Source organism: Salarias fasciatus, chromosome 16 (assembly GCF_902148845.1).
Source record: "Salarias fasciatus chromosome 16, fSalaFa1.1, whole genome shotgun sequence".
In the NCBI taxonomy this organism is placed as follows: Eukaryota; Metazoa; Chordata; class Actinopteri; order Blenniiformes; family Blenniidae; genus Salarias; species Salarias fasciatus.
Genome location: NC_043760.1, coordinates 25,280,938 through 25,307,934, shown reverse-complemented (window position 1 = coordinate 25,307,934; position 26,997 = coordinate 25,280,938). Strand labels below are relative to the sequence as shown.

The window sequence follows — 26,997 nt, the reverse complement described above, 5'->3', positions numbered from 1 at the left end:
CCCTGACGTCATGGGTCAAATGGACTCCCTACCAAAATAAAAGCCTTGCTAATAAATGGGTAATAAAAGATAAATTACGTTAAATAGTGTTTTTATTTTTGCACAGCATTTATTGCATACACTACTAGGCTTGTAATAATGTTAGAAAATAATAATAATAATTAATATTATTAACAACAATGCTTGTGGTGTAGCTACACAAAAGCCAAATTTAAAAAGTTGCATGTGGCATACAATGATGCCTTCAGGCTTCTAATGAAGGTCCCTCAGTGGACCAGTGCAAACCAGTTGTTTGTGCAAAATAATGTCAGAACACTGAATCACGCGAATCTCTGTCGCTGTGTGTGTGTGTGTGTGTGTGTGTGTGTGTGTGATTGGGTGCGCACGTGCATGTCTGTTTGTGTTTGTGTGTGTGTGTCCATCTCTCTTGTGATTAGACCCAGTGACAGACGGATGAGCAACACCGTAACTAATCGTCATTTAATTTTTTTATTTTGAAAATTGACCGGATTCTCTTGCCTTTTCTGTTTTGTTTGTAAAATATGGGTTTATAATGTTTTTGTGTGCAGAAAAGTTGCAATAACTATAAAAAGTTAATTTGTTAGAGGTTGTGCTAGAAAAATATTCTCGTTCATGATTTGAAATACAAACAATGGATTTCATGGTAAAAATTTGTAATCATAACTCATGGTTTAAAAGAAACTGAACCCATCATCAATTCATAGCTTAAAAAAATTCTATTTGAGTTGATGTGTTGATTAAAAAAGACAAGTAAGTCTTGAAAGGAGTGAATAGAAATGATTGTTACTGTGTTCTTTACTAAGTAGCATACAGAAATTTGAATAACACATATGGCCATGTGATCTGTGACATCCTGTGTACAATAAGGTTTTTTTTGTCATGCAGGCTGGGTTTTGGCTTGTCATCATGTAGTTTGGAAAATTCCAGTCTGGCTTTTTTTATTATTTGTTTTTAGCAATGGTGTCCTCCAGGGCTGGGCGATTCTTGCTAAAATGTGAATCTCGATTTTTCCCCATAAGAATCTAGATCTACGATTCTCACACGATTTTCATTTTTCCATGAATTTTTTTTTTTAGTCTTTCTAAACAGACTAACAGTAACACAGTCACACTCAGTGCTGAACAACAGCTTGCAGCTTTGCTATAACAAAAAAAATAAATAAATGTAAACCTTTCTTTAACACAAAGTGCTTGCTTGACATGAAGTACAGTAGAATCAAAACTGAAATATATATAAATGACCTGAATATAAGACGATGTTTTTTCCAGGAATTGTATTCTCCAAAATGTGGTCATACTGTAATGGTGGACTAGATTGTCGTTACACATCTGCACCGCTAGATGGAGCCAAAGTAGCAGAGACCAGAAAGCAAACGAAGTGTGTGATCTGTGATCTGATGAATTTGATGGTTATAAAGTTTTTTTACATCATTAATGGAGTTATTGAACCTTTGAGGCTACTTATTTCTTGCTTATTCACCGAGTCACCGTCTCAGATTTTGAGAAAGAGAAACTAGTTTTTTATTTAATACTGCAGTAATATTTCCTGATCTTAAATCACATGAAATGTTATCTCTGTTGTGAGTTTTCCTACAACAATTGTACAATAAAAAGTTGTTTTATGAGTGACCTTATTGTCTTTAAGATATTTTTTATTTTCACAAAATGATATTTGAAAAATAGGGGTTGTCTTTTAATCAGAGTCGTTCTATATTCAGGCCGATACGGTAGATCAATCTTACACTAACCTTCAGATAAACTAAATGAATTTTTCCCAGCTGTTTTAAGCCATTTATGATACACAGTTACCATAGTGATGATGCTAATTATCTCATCCTTCAGTCTGGCCTTGATGGTGGCTTTGGTGTCTTTGTTACTGATATAGTCCAGTTTGTACCTTGGGTGCAGACTTGTAGTGATGTCGAGCAGCTCCTGTGTTTTTGGATCGTGGTACTTCTCCTGAAGATACTGCAGGATGGATGTTTTGATGTCACGTGCGAGTGAAGGGTCATCTTCCTTCACTTTCAACATCCTTTCAAAATTGTCGCTCGTTTGTTTTTCGGCTGCTACTCCGTGGTTGTTCATCGCTAGCCTGGTGCTAATGCTAACCCCGACACTGCTCAGTGGCACTGGCCACACGCGCATGTGCAGTTAATGAGTGCGGTGTCGGGTTGCCATACTGAGTAGCACATATCAGCGGCATGAGGAAGAGACGGGCAGATATCATAGAATCGCCGTAATTCGATCTCATTAAAAATGAGATGCATGAGTGCCTAAATCGAGATCGAGGGTCCATTTTCGATTAATCGCCCAGCCCTAGTGTCCTCCTTGGTCGTCTCCCATGAAGTCCACTTTGGTTCAAACAACAACGGATGTTGTGATCTGACACTGATGTTCCTTGAGCTTGAAGTTCACCGTTAATCTCTTCAGAAGTTTTTCTGGGCTCTTTTGTTACATTCGTATGACCAGTCGCTTTGATTTGTCATCAGTTTTCAGAATTTCTGAATAATAAGTGCAACTGTAGTCACAGGAACATCAAACTGCTTGGAGATGGTCTTAGAGCCTTCACCTTTAACATGCTTGTCCATAATTTAATTTCTAATCTCCTGAGACAACTCTTTCCTTTGCTTCCTCTGGTCCATGTTGAGTGTGGAAGGCTTCATGTGACTCCCTGTTGCCCTACATATGAGCCACTGACTGATTACCAGATTGGAGACACCTGTGATTCTAATTAGTGGACACACCTTGGACTGACATGTCTCTTTGGTCACATCATTTTCTGTCTTTTCTAGGGGTACCATCATTTTTGTCCAGGCCTGTTTCTTGAGTTTATTTTTTTAAATAATTCTGTTGAAGCATGGTTGAAAAGCAATTCCTTACTTTCATTAGTTACATTTCATAGAATTGTTTTATTATTACTTTTGTCAGATTCAAGTTATTTCTCTGACCACTGTGAATTTTTCTTTCAAAGGGTACCAACAATTTTATCCAGGTGTCGATGCCAACAATAATCTACATACAGCAAAGAAGAATAAGACAGCTGACTTCTCAGTAGGATTTACAGCTGTTGTGATTTATTGTTTTACAGTGAGGTATACAGAGGATATTTGATAAGAACTCCAGATCTAATGAAATAGCTTAATCTTTGTTTTCAGAATAGGTGCCCTGTTATATGAAACAGTTGAGTATTTATTACCGAAACACTTAAATGGCAATGAAACTTGTAGTGTGACTGTTGCTAAAATAAAGTGGCCTGAAATTTAAAAAGAATATATATTTCTAAATTAGAAACAAGATTTAGAAATATTGAATCTTTTGCAAACTGCATTGAATAATGTAATTTATTTCATTTAATTTCTTTTGTATTTTCATTGGATGGAGAATTTTAATGTCTTTCAAAAGTTCTGATTTGATTACTTTAAATTTCATTCCATTACTCAAAACAATAAACAATGATCTCCAACGATGGATGAACATACCACTATCACTATTAGGCAGAATAGCAACAATAAAGATGACAATCCTCCCCAAAATTAACTACCGTATTGGCCTGAATATAAGACGATGTTTTTTTTCCAGAAATTGCATCCTCAAAAGTGGGGTCGTGTTATAATCGCGGACTTACGGTAGATGGTCAATACGCATCCGCGCCGCTAGATAAAGCCAAAGTATCACTGACCAGAGAGCGAGTGGAGCGATGAAATGAGATCAAATGATCTGATGAAAAATGGCGGATCATCTGGAACAAAGGGGCTGAACGCTGGACAACTGAGCAAACAACAGAGGCGAAGTTATGAAACCAACTTTAAACTGATGGTGATCAACACAGCAGAGTCATCAAACTACTGCCAAGCAGCCAGGAGATCTGGTGGAGCAGAGCCTCGTTCTTATTGGAGAGCACAGAAAAAACGCCTACAGATGCTAACGCTACGAGAAAAGCTTTCCGTGGTCCCAAGAGCCACGCTTCAGAGAGACTAGGTGCGTTCATGATGGCAAAGCCAGAGGTAGACGGAGCTAGAGGAAGCAGACGGCGCAGCCATGGGGCGGAGTTATAAGTCTGCCTCCAACTCGGACAAAGCTATGTTCTCCATGTTCGTGTTTCTCATGACTCCCACAGTGGGGGGTGTCCGGGGTGTCAATTAGGGGGGCAATGCCCCCCAGCCTGTGCCTCCTTGCCCCCCCTGGCTGTCAGAGGGTAATTTATTTTTTCTTATTAAAAACAAAAGAATTCATAATTTCTTTCGTGTGTCACATTGTGTTAATTCATATTCAGTTAACTGAAATAAATAAAATGTAAAAAAACCCAAAATAATTTTAAGTTACGTTTCGACTTCTGTCATGTGACGGTGCGCTGCTGCAAGTGCAGACCAGGCATCAAGGGGGGGGGGGGCAGACTGCCTCGCCCCCTCAGTCAAAATATAGTATTTCATTAAAAAAAAAAAAAAAGTTTTCAGTCTATTATGTCCTTAAAAAACAACAGCGAACTCGGCTGGCTGGGTCAAATCAATATGAAGTGTTGTGCTATTCAAAATTCAAAAAAAGAGGAGACTGCATCTCTGCTGAAGGTGAGAGCTGGTTAATCATTTGTTTTGTTACCATTTGTGGTTTTTAGCAATGTGGTTAATGATCATACGTTGTTGGACATGGTAGAACAGCGCCTCTGATCTGTGGATGCTGTTTTTATGTTGCTCCGTTACTTTTTTGCCACCTATGCGTCGCCCCCCCCCCACACACACACACACACACACACACACACACACACACACACACACACTGGGCTGGAGCCAGGACGGGATGTTTATTTATGCAAATAAAGCGTGTTGTCATCAAACTGATGACGAGTGGGGTCGGGTCCAATCCCCTGCACTCTAATAAATAAAGCACTGTGCCAACAAAAGTTGTGTTAAAGGTGGAATACAACATTAGGTGCGTTCATGATGGCAAAGCCAGAGGTAGACGGAGCTAGACGAAGCAGACGGCGCAGCCGTGGGGCGGAGTTATCAGTCTGCCTCCAACTCGGACAGCCCTATGTTCTCCATGTTGGTGTTTCTCATGACTCCCACAGTGGGGGGTGTTTACAGGCCCGTCGTCAGGGGGTCAATTAGGGGGGCAATGCCCCCCTCCTGTGCCTCCTTGCACCCCCCTGGCTGTCAGAGGGGTAATTTTGTTTTTCTTATTAAAAACAAAAGAATTCATAATTTCTTGTGTGTGTCACATTGTGTTAATTCATATTCAGTTAACTGAAATGAATACAATTTAAAAACAGAATAATTTTAAGTTACGTTTTGGCTTCAGTCATGTGAAGCGTGCCTGCTGCTGCAAGTGCGACCAGACGTCAAGGGGGGGGGGCAGACTGCCTCGCCCCCTCAGTCCAAAAAATTAATAAATAAAGTTTTCAGTCTATTTTGTGCTTAAAAACAACAGCAAACTCCACTGGCTTGGTCAAATCAATATGAAGTGTTGTGCTATTCAAAATTCCAACAAAAAAAAAAAAAAAAAAAAGAGGATACTCCAGCTCTGCTAAAGGTGAGGGCTGGTTATTTTATCATTTGTTTTATTACTATTTGTGCTTTTTAGCAATGTGGTTGATGATCATGCGTTGTTGGACGTGGTACAACAGGCCTCTGATCTGTGGATTCTGTGTTTGTGTTGCTCCGTTACTTTTTCGCCACCTTTGCGCCCCCCGCCCCCGTTTGTAGCCGCCCCCCCCCCCCCCCCCCCCGTTTGTAGCCGCCCCCCCCTCCCCCCTCTACACTGCGCTGGAGCCGGGACTGGGTGTTTATTTATGCAAATAAAGCGTGTTGTCATCAAACTGATGACGAGTGGGCTGGGGTCCAATCCCCTGCCTGAATGAAACAGAGAGGTGGGACAGGTAGCCACGGTGAGTTGCTCTCCAGCAGCTCACGCGGCTACCTCTGTGACCGATCTCGTTTGGGTCTCGCGAGTTTTCGATGCCCTACGTAGGTCCTACGTGCCAGTGACGCCGGGCCAAATCTGGGCGGGGCGGCTCAAAAGTCTTAAAGGTCTGCCTCTGGCTTTCTCATGTCGAACGCACCTATTGATAGAAGGGTGAGAGAATACGTCACTGAAAAACGGAAACCTGGAATGCCCACCACTAGAGCCTGATTCAGCTAAAGGCACTGGAAAGTTATCTACATCATTTATGCAGTTTTGACCCCTTGAGGCTTCTTATTTGTTGTTTATTTTGAGAAAGAGAATATATTTTTTATTCAATACTGTAGTAATATTTTTTTCATTTTATATCTCGTGAAATGTTATCTCAGTTGTGAGTTTTTGAGTTTACAATAATTGTATAATAAAAAGTTGTTTAATGAGTGAACTTATTTTCTTCAGCATTTTTTCTTTTTTTAAAAAATGGTCTTTGAAAAATAGGGGTCGTGTTATAATCGGAGTCGTCTTATATTCGGGCCAATATGGTATCTCCTTTCAATGATCCCCACTCGCCCACCTCTCATCTGGTTTAACTCTCTTGATTCATCCATCAATAAATTCTATTGGAAAAATAAACCCCCAATAATAAAACTGACCACACTTCACAAAACAAAAACATTAGGCGGATTCAATGCACCAAATTTTCACCACTATTCACAATTAAATCAACTTCAGTATACCCACAAATGGACCCATCCCACTCAGTCAGACAACACTTGGTTAGACATAGAAAAGACAGTTAGTAATGAAATACATTTAGCAGATTTACCATTTCTCACTCAGTCTATCAAAAAACACCCCTGTTTCAAAAACCCCACAATATCATCGGCTCTGACAGCCTGGTGGAAATTTCACAGCATCACTGACTCCACTCTGGCACCGTCACTCTTCACCCCCATCTGGCACAACCCGGACTTCACCAGCAATAAACAACTGTTACACTTAAGCTCCTGGGCAGATAAAGGGATCACTCACCTCAAACACATCTTCAACAATAACACCCTGGTCCCATTCCCGCTTCTGGTCCAGAAGTTCAGCATCAGGAGCCAACAGTTTTTACAATACCTACAGGTTCATCATCCATCCAATCAGCAATGAAAAACAGAAACATAAACCTCGACCTCCCCCCTTCAGCTTCTACCCTCATTAATATCTCCTCTTCAAAAAAACTCATCGAAAATATCCAAGTTAATTTCACAGACCGATACAATATCATCTATACCTTCAGAAAAATGGCAAACAGATCTCACAATTGCTCCTGATGCCGACTTCTGGCCCCAAATCTGCAAGAACATTTTCTTCATGACAAAAAATGCCAACCTGCAACTCATCCAATACAAAATCATTCATAGAACACATCTGACTGGACAAAAAATGCAAAAAAATGGGCTTCTCATCATCCGATAACTGTTCACACTGCACAGAAAACTGCACAGTTACCGACATTCATTTATTTTGTTACTTGTTACATTGTTTGTTGCTTTTGTGAATTTGTTTCCTTTACTTGTGCATTATTGTATACTAATTGCTTGAAATGAATGAATAAATACAAATACAAAAAATACAAATGTTGCATCTTCTGCAAACTACATTCAATAATATAATGTATTTCATTGAATTTCTTATTTATTTTCATTGGATGGAGATTTTTTTATTATTACTTTCATCAGATTCAAGTCAGTTCTCTGACCACTGTGAATTTTTCTTTCAAAGCGTACCAACAATTTTGTCCATGTGTGTAGATGCCGACAATAATCTACAAACAGTAAAGAAGAATAAGACAGCTGACTTCTCAGTGGAATTCACAGCTGTTGTGATTTATTGTTTTACAGTGAGGTATACAGTGGACGTTTGATAAGAACTCCAGATCTAATTGAATAGCTTAATCTTTGTTTTCAGAATTGAGTGTCTGCCCTGTTCGATGAAACAATAGAGCATTTATTACCGAAACACTTACATGGCAATGAAACTTGTAATGTAAATGTTGCTAAAATAAAGTGGCCTGAAATTTAAAAAGAATATATATGTTTCTAAATTAGAAACAAGATTTAGAAATATTGAATCTTTTGCAAACTGCATTCAATGATATAGTATATTTTATTGAATTTCTTTTTTATTTTCATTGGATGGAGAATTTTAATGTCTTTTAAAAGTTCTGTTTCCTGCTGATTTACTAGTTTCCTCCACCCACAAAATTTAAACACAACTTGTAGCATTTATGTGTAAATGTTGCTGCTTGTTATAACATTTAAAGTGCTTTTGGCTTGGTGGTGAAGTGGATTGTTGGATTTGTTCATATGTCTTAAATCTTAAGCTCCTTTGCATGGTGGCTGTTATATTTGTGTGTGAATGCAGCAAAACGTGTCTCAGACAACAGGAAAAACTCAGAGAAGTGCATGTACCATCTTTCTTATTCCTGTTTTTTTTTTTTTTTGAATTAATATAATCTTGCACCTGTACAGGTAAAGTATCCAGACCTTCCATATCCTGTGAGATAGAAGACACCAGCTCTGATGAATCTGGAAACCGGGCCTCACTGAAATGCTCTGCAGAATCCAGCCGTTCTGAGTCCTTAATGAAGTTTGAATGGAGCTGGCGTGGCAGCATGCAGCCCGGCCCAAATTTAACAATCCCTCTGGGGGATGAGAATGATGAGGAAGAGTACAGTTGTACTGTGAGCAACCCGATGTCCAGAGAGACGACGACTTTCTCTGCAAGGAGCTGCTACTCTGGTAAGACTTCACTCTGAAAACCACTCCTTATTCTCACTCCTTATGTAGTTTTATCATTCCAGAAAGTATATTTCCAGACAGCAAGTTGCAGAGATTTTTGCAGAGATTAGTTACAGCAACACACAGTGACACTGACAGCTGGATTAAAAATCTTTTTGAATGTGGTGGATGAAAGGAAAGAGAAAGTTTATCTCTGCTGTATAATCAGTAATCATAATGAAATTAATGTCTCTTTTTCCAACAGTTTTTCTCCAATGTTGGTTTAATGCATGGAGATGTGTATGACTTTGATTTTTGTGTTTCTGTGCAGAGACAAATTTAACTGGGATCATTGTCGGGTGTGTCATTGCTGTCATTGCTGTCATTGCTGTTCCTCTGGTGGTTTTGCTGCTGTTCTGGAAAGGAAGACAACGTAAACCAGGTAAAACATGTCTCTCAGAGAAGCAGGTTTAAATATGATATTGTCCAGGAACTGAAGACAGCTGACTGATAGACATAGTCAAAGTTTATTTTTATTTAGTGATTTAGTTTCGCCATGATGACTAAACTGTGCTTTGACAACAATTATTATGTTCATAGGTTGTCAAAAGTTCATATTCAGCTACAAAGATGTTTTAAATTGGAGAGGATGACAATTTATGGATTGATCTCAGAGGTGTCAATAAAAACAAACTTAATAACATTTCTGATTTTGTGACAGACAGCCACATCAAACTTGTTTCAAAAACAGTTCCCACAAAGGGTTTGAACACTTGGTGTTTTCCATGTAACTTTTAAACATTTCAGACAATTATTAAAGGCGAAGGTCTGTCAATAAACTCATGAGATGAGTCAGTTGACTATCCCAACACTTTAGAGAGTAAAACCATTTCTGTGACTTGTTTAAGTTGAGATCTCCTTTCTGATACTGATCACAGATGATGATTTGTGTTTCAGAGCGAAACAGAAGTGACCCTGAACAAAATCCTTTAATGAATACACAGCCCACCTCTCAGTCTCCTCCACAACCAGCAAGCTTTGCTGAAGAGAACGACGACACAGAGTCAGGTAGGAACTTTGCAAATGGTAAGAACTGAATCTTTTTTCTCAGTGTACTGAGCATTCTGTGAAGATATTATTTAAGATGTACCTCTTTTTGTAATGATTGTTTTCATTGACTGTAATATAAATTCAGGACAACCAGCTTTTGAAAAAACAAAGATTCACTAAATATAATCATTTGTGAAGCTTCTGTTTACTGTTTTGTGTCTTCTTGCAGTTGATGTGAAGAAAACAACACAAAATTTTCAACAGATGATGGGTAATAATTATTTAATTTTATACATTACCAGGTAATAAAGATAAATCAGTGTGTGTCATATGTACAGTGTGTATGTGTGTGTAGCTGTCTATCTGTTTATCTATCTAATCTAATCTATCTATAACAGTATAAAATCCAATATTGTGTATCTTCTATCCTAAAGGCTCGTAGATTCTGCTTGTTTTCCTCAGACTGCAGTGAGTCTGAAAACTATCCACAGTGTTCGTCTTTTTCTACATTTTCTTACATCACAGCCTTAATTCAGAATGAATCTGATTCTTTTTTCCTCAAAATTTTACACATGTGATGACAAGATTAAGAAGTTTTCTTTCCAAATGTATTAGATAAGCAACAAAAATTAGGAAATCACAGGTACTAAAGTTTTCACAGCTTTGAGCTCAGGTGCCTCCAGTCTCCACTGATCATCCTTGAGAAGTTTCTCCAGCTTCACTGGAGTCCAGCTGTGGAGAATTCAGTCAGTTGGACTTGATTTGGAAAGACTCACAGCGTCTATATACCGGTTGACAGTTACAAGCAGTTTTTATGCTGATATACATATATTTTTCCCACTTTCAGATGAGCATGAGAATTCCACTCCTGCTAAACCTCCTGGTCTTGCTAAAGCTTTGCCTCCATCAAAATTGAACTTTTCAGTCACATCTCAAGAGGGTGGCATCGATGAACAGAACAAAGAGAACAACTTGGATCAAGTCAGTGAAGAACTTCCACAAAACCCTGCTGGAGAGTCAAGCTTGGAGGAGAAAAACCAGTCAGACGGTATTATTAAGCACACAGCCTCCCCGAGTCCTGAACACAACAGAAAGAAAAAGCAGCACACAGTTCAGAGACAACAGACAGACAGACACACTTCCTCAGTCCAGGAATCAGAGGTTCAAAAAAAGCATCACTTTATTAATTTCTGACTGGGAAATTGTGGTGTTTTCCTAACTTATAAATGAACACATTACTATGAATATCTCAGACAACGCCATGCGCTAGTCCTCATGGGAAATGTACGGTAGTATTCATTCAGGCAAAACACTACCGCTTTTGTCCACTGGCGCTGCCAAAATCAACGAAAACTGAAAGTTCCTTAGTGTTGCTTTAATCTAAATAGTCCTGTTATAAGTTTGTGACATCATAGGTAAGGGAACAGGGGAACAGTGAAGCTCAGAGTGGAGTGGACCGTCATGGAGAGTTATTTCAGCTAAGCAGTTATAAGAAGCTTCCAGTTCTAAGTAGGGCTGGACACGTTAACGCACTGCTTCCTTAACGCCGACAAATATTTTCATCAGGCGTTAACGCCCCCCCCCCCCCCCCCCCCCCCCCCCCCCAAACACACACAGACACACACACACACATTTGCTGCAGCTGAGCGGCAAAAAAACACACAAAGCTGTGGTGCTTTCTGTGGTGAAACACGGTCAATTCCTCATTATTTTCTGTAGTGAACTCAGCCGAATTATCAGAAAAATCATGAGGAAAAGGCTGGTTTAAGGCACAAACTGAAATGAGGAGCGCATATACGACAAAAACGAAGGTGAAACTTAAATCGTGTCTTTTGCCGGCACGACCTTTCGGCCCGCTGGGCAGTCTTCAGGCACTGAAAACACACGAAATAAAGTAAATTTCCCTTCAACACACAATCTGGGTTAATGAGGCACAATTCGGCTTGATTGAATTTATCCTGCCTTTTCTGTCTGAGGGTCAGAAATAGAATGAAATTTGACGAAGTGTGTGCTCATAACAAACTTTGTTTTTTATTTGCTCGGCTCTTGCTTGTGTGTGTGTGTGTGTGTGTGTGTGTGTGTGTGTGTGTGTGTGTGTGTGTTGGGGGGTTGGCAATCTTGGTAAAGACTTGGTATTTTAAGTTTTAAGGTTGCTGCGCAGCTCGTAGCTAAGCTACTCAGTTCAAACAGATCGCCAAAAAACTGTGCAAATCGTCGCGCTGCAGCCGGCATCGTGATTTAAAAAAAAGAGGATTTTGGCCGAGTTGGTAAGCAGCTTACAGTCAAGTCGGCACCGACCAACTCGGCCACTTGAGAGCCCACCCCGCAAGGCCGACTTGGCTTGATGCCGACTTGACTGTATCCCGGTGGCGATGCCAAGTTGGCCAGGGCCGACTTGGATTGGTGCCAACCTGACTGTATCCCAGGCAAAACAGAAAAATACTGTGTCAATCAGTGAAAGACAGAGGTGGAAAGAGTACATTGTTCTCAATTATAAGGTAGAAGAACTGCTGTTAGAAAAATGCTGAAGAGGACAACGTACTCTAAATTACTTTTTAACCAGTGGATGTTTGATTTTGTCATCAATATCAGATATTTGTTTCAGTTCACCTGATAAAATATCTACATTCAAAGAACATTTCTCAGACGAGAAGTGTAAAACAATTTCTGTGACTTTTTACTGTAAATTGAGATCTGTTCTGAGATCTATTCAAAGTTGAAAAATGTTCATATTCAGCTTCAATTCATGAAAATACAGACAACTCACCAGTTAGGAGTCCAGCAGTTTCACAATTGGCTGTTTTTTCTTTTAAAGCGATACTTTAACATTTTGGCAAATTGGCCCATTTAGGGCAATTCCCTAGTCATTTAGAACAGCATACTTACTTTTTTTGTGAGGGCGAGCTGTTGTTTATTCAGCGGTGGGTCTGAGGAGAGCTTCACGGCGGACATAATGTGCGGATTATAACGTGTCCACCCAAGTGTTTTGGGGTTGTTGGATTGTGTATTTGATGAGTTTGACGAGGGAAGCAACTGTACCATCCACTTCCATTATGTCCGCCGTGAAGCTCTCCTCAGACCCACTGCTGAATAAACAACAGCTCGCCCTCACAAAAAAAGTAAGTATGCTGTTCTAAATGACTAGGGAATTGCCCTAAATGGGCCAATTTGCCAACATGTTGAAGTATCGCTTAACACGTGGCTTTTTCTGCACTGATACCATCAAACAGATTAGTATCTGTCAAGAGAGGTTCCTTGGTGCCCTCAGCTCAGGTTAACTGGCTCACTCAGGCTGACTTTGTCATGCTCATGGTGCACGCCTTCTGCAGCCATCAGGTGGCGCTATGGTCAGAATCTTTGAGCATACATGGCCCAGTTTACATGGGTGTTTTTTCAATCCGATTGTCAACAATCGTATTCAACGTGAGTGTGTTCACGTTACGGCATACAAAGGGATCCACGATGAATCCTCGTTTACAAGGACCCTGGGTGAAGCGGATTATACAGCGTCCTGTGACATGCACACAAAGTCTCATGAGGAACTTTCAGGTCTTTAGCTCCGCAGCAGCAGCCTCAGCGCCGAGCAGAGTTTTTTTAACTGCTGATATCTGCTCAAATAATGTCCCAAAATCTCCATGATCTGAAGGAGCGGCTGCTCCCCTGGCTGCAACACCGTTGCGCCGAGCGGCACGTCTCGGTGTGAACTCTGTGCCGCATGCCGATGTTTCGAATTAACTGGTGCCCGTGTTAACTTGCGAACAATACATGACTGAAACTTGTGGTCGTTCTGGTGAACGCCGGTTATCTACAGTTACAGTGAGTGTATACGTTTGAAGTCTTTTGTGATTCTTACTTTAACAACTGCTGCAATGAGCCTGAGTTTACACAGACCTCCGCCGTCATTCGTTAACACGGGAACCAGTTAATCCATAACACCAGCCAGCGATCGCTTGTATTCTGCTATGGAGCTCTTGCTCTTGCGTGATTAGGTTCCATCTCGCCTCTCCAATGCTTCCCGTTTACTGGCACGTCACACGTCACCACGTATGAGGGAACTCATGCGCGGGACAAATACTCCCCCCGTTTAATCCGCTCCGCTGTCAGGCACGTTTATAAGGGACACGGAGCGGATTGTCAATCGGTATAGACCACCTCTTACGATCGGCTCCAAAATACAATCCGCTCCGAGTGAAGCGGATCCACTCGGTCGTTTACATGACACATTTTACAATCCGCTCCACATATAATCAGCTTATACCTGGTCCATGTAAACGTGCCTCATGACATTTTTCTTTCCCTCGAGTTTCAGTATTGAGCAACCATTGACTTTCAAGTAATATATTACTGATGAAGAGTACGGTGCAGACCTGCTCCATGTGAAACATGCTCTGGGGATACTTAATGGTTCAGCTCTACATTAATGGAACTGACCAAACTGATTAGAAGGCTTGTAGCGCCGCATTATGTAATAACGCCGCATTATGTAATAATGTAATACATTTTCACATCATTATGTAATAACGCCGCATTTTGTAATAACTTGCCGCATTTTGTAATAAAATTCTTGAACGCAATATGTAATAAAGTTTGCCGCATTTTGTAATAAGTTGTTACATATTGCACCAGTTATTACAAAATGCGGGTGTTAAAATTTCTTTTGAAGAAAATGTAATAACTTGGTGCATTATGTAATAAACCACCAAAATGTATGTCTTAATTTAAAAAATAAACCAGATAACGTCAGAACATCATTGATTTTAAGCATTCCAGCATGACTCATAACTAACAATTACTTTTACAAACTAGTAAGATGTTTCAATAGTCAAAACTTATTTACATATAAGTGTCACTGTATAGATAGATATCACTGTAATCATAGAGAATGTGTTTGAAAGTTCAGAGACAAAAACTGCATTAAATGCATCAATCATTTTCTGACTGGTCATCTTTAATCTTACTAAGTGGTGGTTGTTTTAAGAGAAATTTATGTTGGAGGAAAAAGTATTTCAACTGTTGCTACTGGGAATGTCTTTTTTCAAGTCTTAAGTACCGTAAATGTCTTGGATACTGGATATATTGCTAATCTTTTTGTTAATAGGCATTTGTGGATAGCCCTCTTTTTTATTTTAATAACAGATTAGAAATATCTCATTGTTATTTTAAAGATTGTTTTGACTGTTTTTAGTCAGCAGAATTACTACTGCAACAACACACACTCTAATAAATAAAGCCCTGTGCCAACACAAAAAGTTGTGTTAACGTTTTCCACTAGAATTTTTAAGTTGAACCAATTGCTGGCAGAATTACATTAATTCAAAGCAATTTTTTGAGTACGTTGAATTACCTTTCAGTGCGCACTAAAACACATTTCTTAGTACACTGAACTTAATAATTACAAACATGGATGCAATTATTTAAGTTGAACCAATAGAATGTTTTAAGTAAGGTGAAGAAGCTTTTAGGCCACAATGAAACATATTTCTTGTACACTGAATTTAATAATTGTCAACATGGATGCAAGTGTTTAAGTTGATCCAATAGAATCTTTTAAGTTAGTTGAAGAAGCTTTTTGGCCATAGTAAAACACATTTCTTAGTACATTGAACTTAATTCAGTTGATCTCTGCAAGCGTGAGGGAAAATAGCTCTGACAGCAAGAAGATGACAAACACCTTCTGAACGGTTGTATTAGGCGTATCTACAAACATGAAGGGGATGTCAAAACATGGCAACTGGCCAGCAGCTAAGGATTTCTTTCCTGCTGCTCAAAATGAAGAAAAAATCAGACAGAAATAATCACATTTATAAGAAACATTTATTAAAGTTAACATCAATAAATCCTTAGTGGCAATAAATCCTTACAAGTGCAAACACTAACACCGTCACAGAACACAGGCAGAAATAAAAAACAAGCAGGTGTGAGTGTTTGTGATGTAAGCATCTCACTCAAGCAAGGTTGATGAACTCTGCTCTGAAGATTGGTCTTGATGAAGATTAAGAGCATAGATTATTCCCATAAGCAAGGCACAGGATCTGGCGACATCAATCCCCTGCAGGATCTTGTTTCCCTCAATGACGATGGTTGCATGTCCATTACCAATGATGGCAATCTTCATCACATGCATGGAGAGGTCTTCGTCCAGCTCCTCCACATCCTTGCAGAAGCAATAAGGTGTTAGAATCAGGTTTTAACTTATTCCTTTTTGTTTTTTAATGTTTCAGCTTCTGTTTAGATCTTTTAATCTTTTAGGTTTAGTGATGCCCAGGTGAAGGCGAGCTCATAATCCGGATGGATGGAGAATGAGCAACTGTTGTCCTGTGTCGCTGATTTCTCTAACATTTTCACTGTTTCCAGGTCATTCCTTTCAAAGGATTACCTCTATATCTGATAGTGAACACCCACCAGGACCCGCTACACAAGCAACTCAACCAAGATTCAAAACAAGTGTCATCAAGTACTTACGCAGTACTGTTTGAAAAGGTCCTCTTCCTTCTCTCCAAGATCGACTATGAGGCAGCGAATGGCAATTTCTCTCCACTTTTCAACCATGTTGTCCTGGTTCATAGAATAGATAAAAAAACAAAATAAGATGCAAGCCCCACCCAAAATCATGACAACATGAAACAGGGAGCAGACACATATCTAAAATAAAGGTCTATTTGTAACAAAGTTGATTATACCTCAAGGAGCATGTCCTTAATGTGTCTTTTATTCATGCCTGCAGCTCCTCCTCTTGATTGGGTCAAGGCCATCAATTTTGGGGTGCACTGGTCCAGCTTGGCCAGAAAGGTCGATTCACAGCTGATTGTTGTTATCTTCTTGAACTCTTCACATATCTACAGGGCACACCAGGATGAGAACCAAACATGAATCATTGAATCAATCAGCAGTGGAAAAATAATGGTTTAAAAAAAACAGTTATACACTTCTTCACACTCACTTCAGAAGAATGACCAAATCCACAACACCTGGATACCAGGTGAAGACAAAGCCAGTTTTTTTGGTCCTCGCAAGGCCCACAGGAAGGTGGCTGAAGACCTAAGTAGGGAAATAAAGGATAAGTAAATTAAGTAAAAGCACAGTTTTAAACATGCATATAAGAAACCTTACAAAACATTTAAATGAACTTAATTACTTAATTACTATTCTTTCTAATACAATGCAAAATGCCAGTTTTCTTATAGCCTGAGTACTTATCACTTCAACTCAAACATAAATGTACAGTCCTTTTTTTTAATTAATTCTCACATTAGCTGTTTTAACGTCAATATTAATTTATTTACATGTACAAATGATATATGATTCTTTGCAACCGACTGATTGCAATAGTAACTTGTTTGCTGCAGAGTGCGGGGCGGAGCAGAATGCGGAAAATGTGGAATGAGGGGGTAAAGGTTCTGCGTGCGCGAAAAAAAACAAAAAAAACAAACAAAAAAAACTCGTGGTCGCCCGTTCAAAAACGGCGCACAGCTCCGGACACGCTGTCTGGACAGTGGACAGGACACGCACTGCATGCAGTAAGCCCAGCGTGCAGGGACATGATGCACGGAATCTGAAACGACAGAACGCATGCGTGCGGCTCTATGCTGTCAAGCTAAGGCTTTAGAAACTCTGAACGGAGAGGAAATGGGGTACTGGCATGTTTACCCGGTTAATGAAATGCGGAAATGAACGCGATAACTTTGAAGTGTGCGCTGCCTGCTGTTAATGACGGCGCTGCTCCAATATGGTGAAACAGCGCAAAGACCATTCCTTACCGTCCAATACGGGACAATTCGGTTTTTCAATGGGTGATTAATAACCCTAGTAAGACTATGATTTAGATTTTGTTAATCACCTACGGAAAGTAAACCATTACTCCTGCATTTAAGCCTTAGTCAATGACTGGCATCAGCTAGCTAACTCTGCCTCTGCACACAGACTGCACTACCAACACTGCTCAGATTTCAAAGTCACCACTTCCAGATTTCAGTATTCGGTTTCATCAACTCAATCCTGAGCAAATGAAAATTGGCATAATTAAGCATAAAATGACTTACCATTCACTGCAGCGCTTCAATGAGCTTCGGCTGGGCCCACCATGTGCTCACCCTCTGGCCGCACGCGGAGGGAAACTGCGCCATTGACACGTCATCAAAATGTATTTTACATTAGCAGAACTTAAAATCTAATCGTTTCATGACTGATTGAAAATTTTACACTCTGACAAGTCAACGATAGCATATTGAAACAAAAGGCATGATTTGTGTGTCATCCAAGCTCAATAAAATAACGTTTGCAAGTAAATAGTCTAACAGCAACTCAGAACTTGATTTTTGATTTCACAACAACATGTTTATTTGAGTAATGAGTAAAGGTCACCTGAATTAGTTTTTAGAGTGCATCATCAGCAGGGTAAAATTGACCTGTCTCACGACGGTCTAATCCCAGTTGTCGTTCCCTATTAGTGGGGAGTTATTACATTTAGTTATTACATTTTCTTCAAAAAAAATTTTAACACCCGCATTTTGTAATAACTGGTGCAATATGTAACAACTTATTACAAAATGCGGCAAACTTTATTACATATTGCGTTCAAGAATTTTACTACAAAATGCGGCAAGTTATTACAAAATGCGGCGTTATTACATAATGATGTGAAAATTTATTACATTATTACATAATGCGGCGTTATTACATAATGCGGCTACAAGGCTCTATAAAAGGGGAGATTTGTGCTGAGAATTTAGAGCATTATGTGATTTAGTGTCAGAAGCAGAGCAGGAGCCAGTGGTGATGGAGGGGTTGATTCTATCAGTAGGAAGGAACAGCTGAGCTGTCAGAACAGTGAGAGAAAAGCCAGCCAAGGGCGTCAGTTTGTTTTGAAAAGTGGGGGGGACAACTACTGGCAAAAAGTGACTTTACAGCTGTGTGTGCATGTGTGTGTGTGTGAGCGTGCGTGCGTGTGCAGGCACATCTGAAAAGACTGACAATATATGCTTTCACTCACCAAAGCTGAGGACTCACTTTAAAAGAAAGGCGCACAGCGGTTCTTCTTTTGGATAAACTTTTCAGTGACTTTCATTCATTTTGATTTCCGACTGCTAGCTTTAGCTTTAGCCTTAGCGGTGCCGAACTGTCACGCTCCCTGTCAGTCACTAATCAGGACCCGTCTACATCGGCGGCAGCCAATCAGCTCTCAGTTTGGAGATGACGCTGCAGTCTGAGCCCCACTTGTCAAAAAAATTGCTCGGTCTCTTTGAAGCAGCTCAGATATTTCAGATAATCTTAAAGAATATTTCACAGCTTGCGTGCAGTCCTTTATGTTGACTCCTGGTGGCGCTGTGCTCCACCTGCCCCTAATGACCAGTCACCACTGCTTTAGAGAGGTGCTTGAGATGATGACTATAACTGATTTTACTTTTGGTGTGGCTGCCTTAAGATGCTGAGAATTATTTCATATTGTAGGCAATTGTCATGTTTTGAATAAAATCCTCTGGCCTGAAACTTTGATATGAATTACAAACCCAACAATGTTGAACTTCATGTTGAAATCAGCTCCATGTCAGATACATCAGCTACATGTCAGCTGGATTTACAGCTCAGAAACAACCACTGAACTCTATTCATCACAAATAGGAATAAGGTTAAAGCATTTCCAGAATAAAAGAATAAACCTCAGGTCACTGGAGGATAGCTGGAGTTACATTAGAACACAGGCTGTTACCAGAACATATAATATCTGACTGGAAGAATCTTGACTTCAAGCCTAACCATCCATTCCTCAAGGAGTAAATGGAAAAATGACAAAAACACAGTCAGGCAGCCCACAACAGAAACACCACAATGACCAGTTTGATGACTCTTTGTCAACGTTGCCACAAAAACCTGGTGAATCAGCAGAGGAAGAACAACATGAAGCCTTATTGTCTTACCTTTGCTGTTGGGAGGCTGGAAACATTTATTATCATTATTAGCTTTAATTATTGGAGCAAAACTCTGACATGGCCTCTTCCTCTCCTGCTCTCTGGTGTTTCATGGAAGTTTTAATTCTGCTGTGCTGCGTTCACTGCCTCCTGTACAACCTGTGTAAGACCAGTCATTCTGTTTCCTTTTCTCATTAATAAAATCTGAGGAAAGACCTAATCACAAATCAACATGTCAAAAAGAAAAGCAACCGACATCAGAGGAGGCAGTCTGTTAAAGAATCACCATCAGACTCCCTCAAATAACTTGAGACTGATCAAGCTAATGTACCAAATACACACACTGACATGTCTCTGCTCTGTTAAAGATGCTCTGCCACCATTAAAGAAATATATTAAACTATTAACTGCACCATTGACACAAGAACAAACATTACTGCACATCCAAGGTGTGTTAGACACAGAGAACCATCAGTCTCAGGAGGGTTTTCCATTATTTTATTTGTCCAGGAGCAGAGTTCAACAGAAATAATCCGGAGACCCTGGTGCTAGTGGTCCCAGTGGAGACTCTGGTGCTGGCTCTAGCTGGTGGTCCAGTGTCGTCTAGAGAAGCAGAGAGACGCCTCAGGCTCTGCGGCGTCTGAAAACGAGGCTCTGCTCCACGATGTCCCAGGAGAGGCTCAGCAGCGTGACTGTCTGCCATGTCCACAGAGACCCGCTGGGAGGAGGACAAGGAGGACAGATGTCATGTCTTCATTAGCACTTCAGAATGGCAGGACAATGTTTTTGGGCACTTTTATAAATGAAGATGTTACCTTGTAGCCTACAAATCTGGACCTGTAGGACACAAAAGACAGTGTCTGAGTATGTTTAGCTCAGTTTTTTATGTTCAGTGTTAAATGACCAGTGATCTGTGAACCAAGGGGCAGTCATCTCTAAATATATATATATAAAAAAAAGTCTGCACTAAAGTGTGACATTTAAACCTAATCTTAAAATAAATTGTGTCTACTTAGTTAATGAATCAAAGCATCTTTGATGCATTCTTCGTCATTACAGTTCAAATATAAAATTTTAAATTCATCCCTATTTACATCTTTCAATAAAAATCACATTTCCTCTTAATCAAAACAACATGTGGTGTTCCCCAGGGATGATAAGTATATTAATGATGAAGTTAAGCCAAGGTTCTACTAGAATGAGGTCAAACAGCCTCAAAATGTTGGTGTTAGCATGTTGACAGTGAAGTTCTTCAGGGCATATTCACATTTCAAAACAGACTACCGCCTCTTGCACATGTTTATAACATGGGATAATCACAGGGTTAAACGAACAACCAAGTTTTCAAACTCACCACAGGAGCTGCAGAAGAAAGAGCTTGCTAGGAACAAGACCTGATGCTCCGCTGCTTAGCGCTTTGAATTTGGGGGAGCAGCCGCACGTTGTTTTGCATGAATGCCTGTGTGTGTCTCTGCGATCAGCAGATGGTGCGTTCAGGAGCATCGGAATGTTAATTACTACTGAAAATAACCGGGGTTACAAAGGCTACACGTGAAGGATTTGTATGAGGTGGAGAAAAAATACCCCTGGAAAAAAGTGGGGGGGACACGTCCCCCCTGTCCCTCCCTAAACTGACGCCTATGAAGCCAGCATTATTTCCAATAATACCACTTTCTATACTGGAACCGTAGGAGTGAGCAGTGATATGTTCGAAATGCATCAATATTTTCAGAAAGCGTCTTTCATGTTGTCATTATGGGGTTTTGCATGCAGAATTTTGAAGAAGTAAAATGATCCATTTTGGAGTAATGCCAGGCGGACACTGTGCGATTTCGAGGGGATTTCACCACGATTTTGCCGTCGCAGACCACACTGCTTCATCGTGGAAACATCGTAGCGTCGGGACTTCCGTTCGGGAGGTCGTGAGCCGTACAGTGTGAGAACACTCACAAGGAAGGATTAATTGCTGCTACGTTCTAACGATAATGCTGCGACCTCCCGATCAAACTTCTGGCATGTCAGAAATTTTCGCTGTAGCTCGTACAGTGTGAGTGGTGTTACGTCACGATTCTACGTTCGCACCTGCGCAGAAGACGCCGGTGGAGCTAACTATATTCATCATAACGTTTATCGGCTACAGATGAGGAATTCGCCGAGGCAGTATAGTGTTTAAAGCAACATTGGCTGACTCAGTGCGGCTCAACGCTAGTGCTAATTGCTAATGCTAACGTGAAACTATCATAGCTACAGTAAGGGTTGCCAACTCCCAGAGATTGAAATAAGGAACGCCTCTCGCGGGCAGCTGAAAAAAACAAGGTTTTTGGGGGGTGAAAAACGCATATATAACAGCATTTTGCCACAGTTATACCTGTTACAGACTATAAAACACATTAGGCTACTGCATTACACCTACAGTAGCAAGACTGCAATAACTCATGATCAGCTTGATCTGTTTGTATTTGAGGCTACAGTGAGACAGTTATCATTCAAGTATCATCATCATGGACAGCAGCTCTCAGCCACTGCACCGGACGGTAGAGGAGCTCAGCAGCTCCTTCAGTGGCGACTGAGACCCTCAGAGCAGGAAGGAGCTACCACAGATCTCTCATCCCCACCGCTGTCAGACTGTACAATTCTACTGTGCAGAATATAACCTAATCCTGGACATTATAATATCCTGCACCCGCCTTTTCAGAAATTCAGCGACACTTTATCATCCATTCACTCTGCTAAAACATATTATACGTATTATATCATACTGCATCATGTATTGTATTGTATATATTATATATATTGTATATAATATATATACATATATATATATATATATATATATATATATATATATATATACATACATACATACATACATACACATATATATATATATATATATATATATATATATATATATATATATATATATATATATATATATATATATATATATATATTCATTCATTTTCTGCCGCTTTATCCCTTTCGGGGTCGCGGGTGGCTGGAGACGATCCCAGCTGCTGTGGGCGAAGGCGGGGTACACCCTGGACAGTTCGCCAGTCTGTCGCAGGGCTGACATATATAGACAAACAACCATTCACTCACACATTCATACCTAGGGGCAATTTAGCAATTTAGGGTGATCAAATAACCTACCATGCATGTTTTTGGACCGTGGGAGGAAGCCGGAGTACCCGGAGGGAACCCATGCACACACGGGGAGAACATGAAAACTCCACACAGAATATATATATATATATATATATATATATATATATATATATATATATATATATATATATATATATCCTGTTACATTTTTAAGATTCAGGTAGTACATACAGTTAAATCTTCATTGTCTTTAGCTTCTATTGTCCATCCTAGTATGATTTGCACTATAACTTGTTAATTATTGCACCATTCATTACTTTTGCACCCCGCTGTGGGTTCTATGAGCCGATACACCTGTAAATTTCTCCACTGTGAGATTAATAAAGTCTTCTATTCCTATTCTATTCTATATTTATTGCTAAATGTGCAAAATAACAAACAGCTGCTGTCTCTTCTGTATTTTAACATGTTCTTTTTTTATTTTCAACTAAAAAAGTGCAAAATCAAAACTGAAAAACCTTCTGAACAAAAAAACCAACAAGGTTTCGTTTCTAAACTGAAAACACACCAGTCTGCAGCAGCAGACACAAATCACTGAACTAAACATGATATATCCGATATGGAAACGGCACAAACTTACATGTCTATGGAAGCCATGCTGCGCTGCTTTAATGTTTTGATTTACTTCTTCCCACGCGCTCTCTGACGAGACTGACTACTGGCCAATGGTAGCCTCCGAGGAGCAGTCTTTTTTTGACCAATGAGATAAGAGTGATTCTGTGTTGTCGAGCCATCTCTGTCAGCTCATTGGTCACAGAACGTCAGAGAGCCGGTGAACAATTTACCGTAAGTTTTCAAAAAAAGCGCATGTTTCATTGCTCACGTTTTGACTCTCACAAAAATATGGAACAAAGTGCGTTCCTTTTCAGCTCAATACGGAACGCACACTTTTACATCCAAATACGGAACGATTCCGTTTTTCAAGGAACGGTTGGCAACTCTAGCTACAGTAAAACAATATATAGTTTACATTAACGTTACCTCAAGCTCCTGATGAAGGATGGACATCCCATAACGACCACGTCTCCTCAGCCATTCACGTACCCAAATCCTTTTCTTTTTTTTTTCAGTTTCAGCACAGACGACAGCGCACACAACTGCAACAACTTGCTGCCTGCTCGCCGTCTTGTTGTCATGCACGCTGTGGTGGTCATAGGATTACGGAACCTTGGTTTTTCGTTGTTTACACTCGAGCACGTCGTGTCGTCACACGCCGACTGACGCCGTGGTTGTCAATAATCTTGACCGACAGCAGTCGTACAGTATGAGTGCACATGTCGTCGGGTCAGATAGAGTACGAGTGACGAACCCAATCGTGCAGTGGGAGCATTTCTCCGACAGTCAGATTTCTAAAATCGCACAGTGTCCGCCAGCATTAGACTGTGAACAGTGAAGACTTTGGAGATGCTCTGTGTGTCCCTTCTACTCGTCTCAAGGTCTTCATTTACCTTCAGAGTTTGTTATTCACTGGTATTTTTTCTCACTAAATTACTAACCATTTTTAAAAACAAACAAAAAAAAATGTATATATCCTGTATATGCACCTTTAATCTAAATAGTCCTGTTCCAAAATGTGGTGCAGCAACACAGGGAGGAAACACTTTTCAGATTTGAACGTCATAATGGGGCTACGGCTACACATACTACTGTAAGAAACTCTTCACAAATTGAAAAAAGCATAATATGTCCCTTTGAGGTCAAATCATGATGAAAATGGATGTTTATGAAGTAGCAAGGTTCCCGATGACCTGGACTTTGGTCGGCAAGGTACGAGGATGGCCTCAGTCGCCGACCATTGTGGGGGCTCGGTCCCACCCAATGCCGCTTGCGGTTTTAATTTTCTTTGAAATTTGCAGAAAATATACAATTTTCATCAGATATTACTGTAAAGAACAGAACAACATAAAAAACAAATACTGCTTTTTGCGAGCCCTGGATAATTTACACAAAAGGAAGAGGAGGTTTCTTTTTTTTTGTTTCTTGTTAGTAGTACTATATTCTTCTCTGGATTTCTGCCCAGAGCTTCTTGGCACCACTTGTTCTATCCATCTCCTCTCAGCGCCTTGAGAACTTGAACATGGTCAACTGACCACTTTTCAAACTGTTCACCAACTATTTTCTTTTGAAATCCCATAACTGACTGACAGACTGTCCTCTGGGTCTCCATCGAACTGTAGAAACAGCCAGGACAGTGTTTCTGCTCCAGCTTCTCTGTCTGTCGGTCTGTGGAGGAATTCTGAATGAGTTACATCCTGTCTCATTTCGAACTAATCTAACAGATTTCTTAAAGAAAACCCTATGAGGTTGAACGGTGTGAGGTGAGGTGAGGTGAATGTGTGAAATCAAGTTTTTTGACTTGTAACATGAAGATACTGGTATGGCACTGAAATGTGGTCACCGTCCACCAGACTCTATACAACACAATGTCAAATGGCAGAAAATAAATCTAAAATACAAAGGAAAAATAATCTAAAAGCACATATAGTCAAAGAAATGGTAATATACAATAATCCTAGTTTCTTTATCTCTATGAGTGTGTGTGTGTGTGTGTGTGTGTGTGTGTGTGTGTGTGTGTGTGTGTGTGTGTGTGTACGTGTGTGTACGTGTGTACATGTTTCCAGTGATCATTTCTGTCTGCCGTTGTGTTTCCTGTAATTGTGTGAGTTTCCTGAATTTGTGTGTGTTTCCTGTAAAGGACTGTTTTCATGTCAGCTGACATCTGTTGTAGCCCAGAAGCAGGACTGAGGGCTGGTAGGATTTAGATGGATTTGGGGTGATTTATTATATTGACTAGTCTCATTAACCCTCAATAACCCAAATCCTACCTGCAGAATCAAAATACCAGTACTACTTATTTCATATGACTGGGTTCTGAATTTTTGTGCCATTCCGGACGGGATGTTCCACAGGATTTCACTCAAAGAACCAGTCCAAGTTTTCTTTCAATCTTATATTGGCATCACATCAGGTTTCAGTAGCAGTTCAGTTTAGATTTCTTGAGCCTTTTAAGTTTCCTTAGAATTCTATAATATTCTTTGGCTTTGTTGTTCTCCAGTTCTTTAGGTGTCTTTAGTTCTCCGTGATTTCTTTGTGTTTCTTTACTTTATTTAGCAATTCTTTGAATCTTAAAGTTTTTTTCGGTTTCTTTAGTTTTCTTTTAGTTTTCTTTCAGCTTCCTTAGGTTCTCTAACAGATTTTACCAAGTTTCTTGAGGAGGTTGTGCCAGGTTTCTTCAGCATTTAGGTTCTTTATCAGGGTTCTTGGGTTCTTTAGTAGATAACACCAGGATTCTTTAGGTGAAAAACTTTTACAAGGAAAACACAAAACACAACCCAAATTACTCCTACAACATGTTTTAAAACTTTCATAAAAGTTGCATTCAAAATAAAATTAATTATGATTTGGCAATAAAGAACCAAGTATTCTTAACAAAGGTAGATTTCAAATATTTAACTTATTTAACACTGTTTAAACAGAGGTTAAAAAAATGCAGCAATAAATCAAGTGTTTTTGAAAAACAGCACTTGTTCTTTTCAGTAAAATTGTGACTGAACGTTTATCAACATTTTAAATAATTATTCATTCTTGCATACATTTAATAATCAATGCAAACTTCGCGCTTCCATGGAGAGAAAAAAACAAACAAACATACATCAAACTTAAAGTTTGCGTTTGAAGCTGGTGTCGTGCCGAAACGTGACTGCCCCCGAGGAGAACGCACATCGACGTGTTTCTGTATGTCTCCACTGCTCGCATACGCTGTGCGGATGTTTCATGAAGTATTGTTTATGAATATTTCTAAGAGTATCTTTTTAAAAATTACACACACAACCCGACAACAGACATCCCTCAGTTACAGGCGCAGTCACTTTTCAGGAGCTGCTTGCATTAAAGTGACTGCGTGTGTAATTTGTAAAAAATACTCTTAGAAATATTCAGAAAGAATACTTTATGAAACATTCGCACAGTGTATGCGAGCAGTGGAGACATGCAGAAACACTTCGATGTGCGTTCCCGTCGGGGGCAGTCATTTCTTCAGCAGGCAGTTACTTTTCGGCACGTCACCGGCCGGGGACATGAACCAGGTGATTAGTTCCACCTGGTCTTTCTCCTCCTTGAAGAGGGATGGGAGGCGCAGCCAGCTCACAGGCCGTTTTGAAAGAACAGGCATTTTCACATTAGCACGGGTGC

The 26,997-nt window shown here is 39.9% G+C and overlaps 1 protein-coding gene and 1 long non-coding RNA gene across 3 annotated transcripts in view; one reads left to right on the top strand and one right to left on the bottom strand.

Annotated features, from left to right (window-relative positions):
- LOC115403800 (uncharacterized) overlaps positions 1-26,997 on the top strand; it is a 59,458-nt gene that overhangs the window by 17,839 nt on the left and 14,622 nt on the right. For both annotated transcript variants that reach the window (XR_003933242.1, XM_030112809.1), the window contains exons 3-7: positions 8,435-8,704; positions 9,015-9,125; positions 9,641-9,751; positions 9,963-10,004; positions 10,581-10,781. Coding sequence is in view for 1 of the 2 variants with exons in the window: in XM_030112809.1 (XP_029968669.1) it covers positions 8,435-8,704; positions 9,015-9,125; positions 9,641-9,751; positions 9,963-10,004; positions 10,581-10,781 (735 nt within the window). In the remaining variant the exon portion in view is untranslated. The remainder of the gene's footprint in view (positions 1-8,434; positions 8,705-9,014; positions 9,126-9,640; positions 9,752-9,962; positions 10,005-10,580; positions 10,782-26,997) is intronic.
- LOC115403801 (uncharacterized) lies at positions 12,469-26,271 on the bottom strand. Its single transcript, XR_003933243.1, has 3 exons — positions 26,261-26,271; positions 14,745-14,749; positions 12,469-12,539 (listed from the first exon to the last, which is right to left on the bottom strand). It is a non-coding gene; the product is annotated as an uncharacterized LOC115403801 (long non-coding RNA).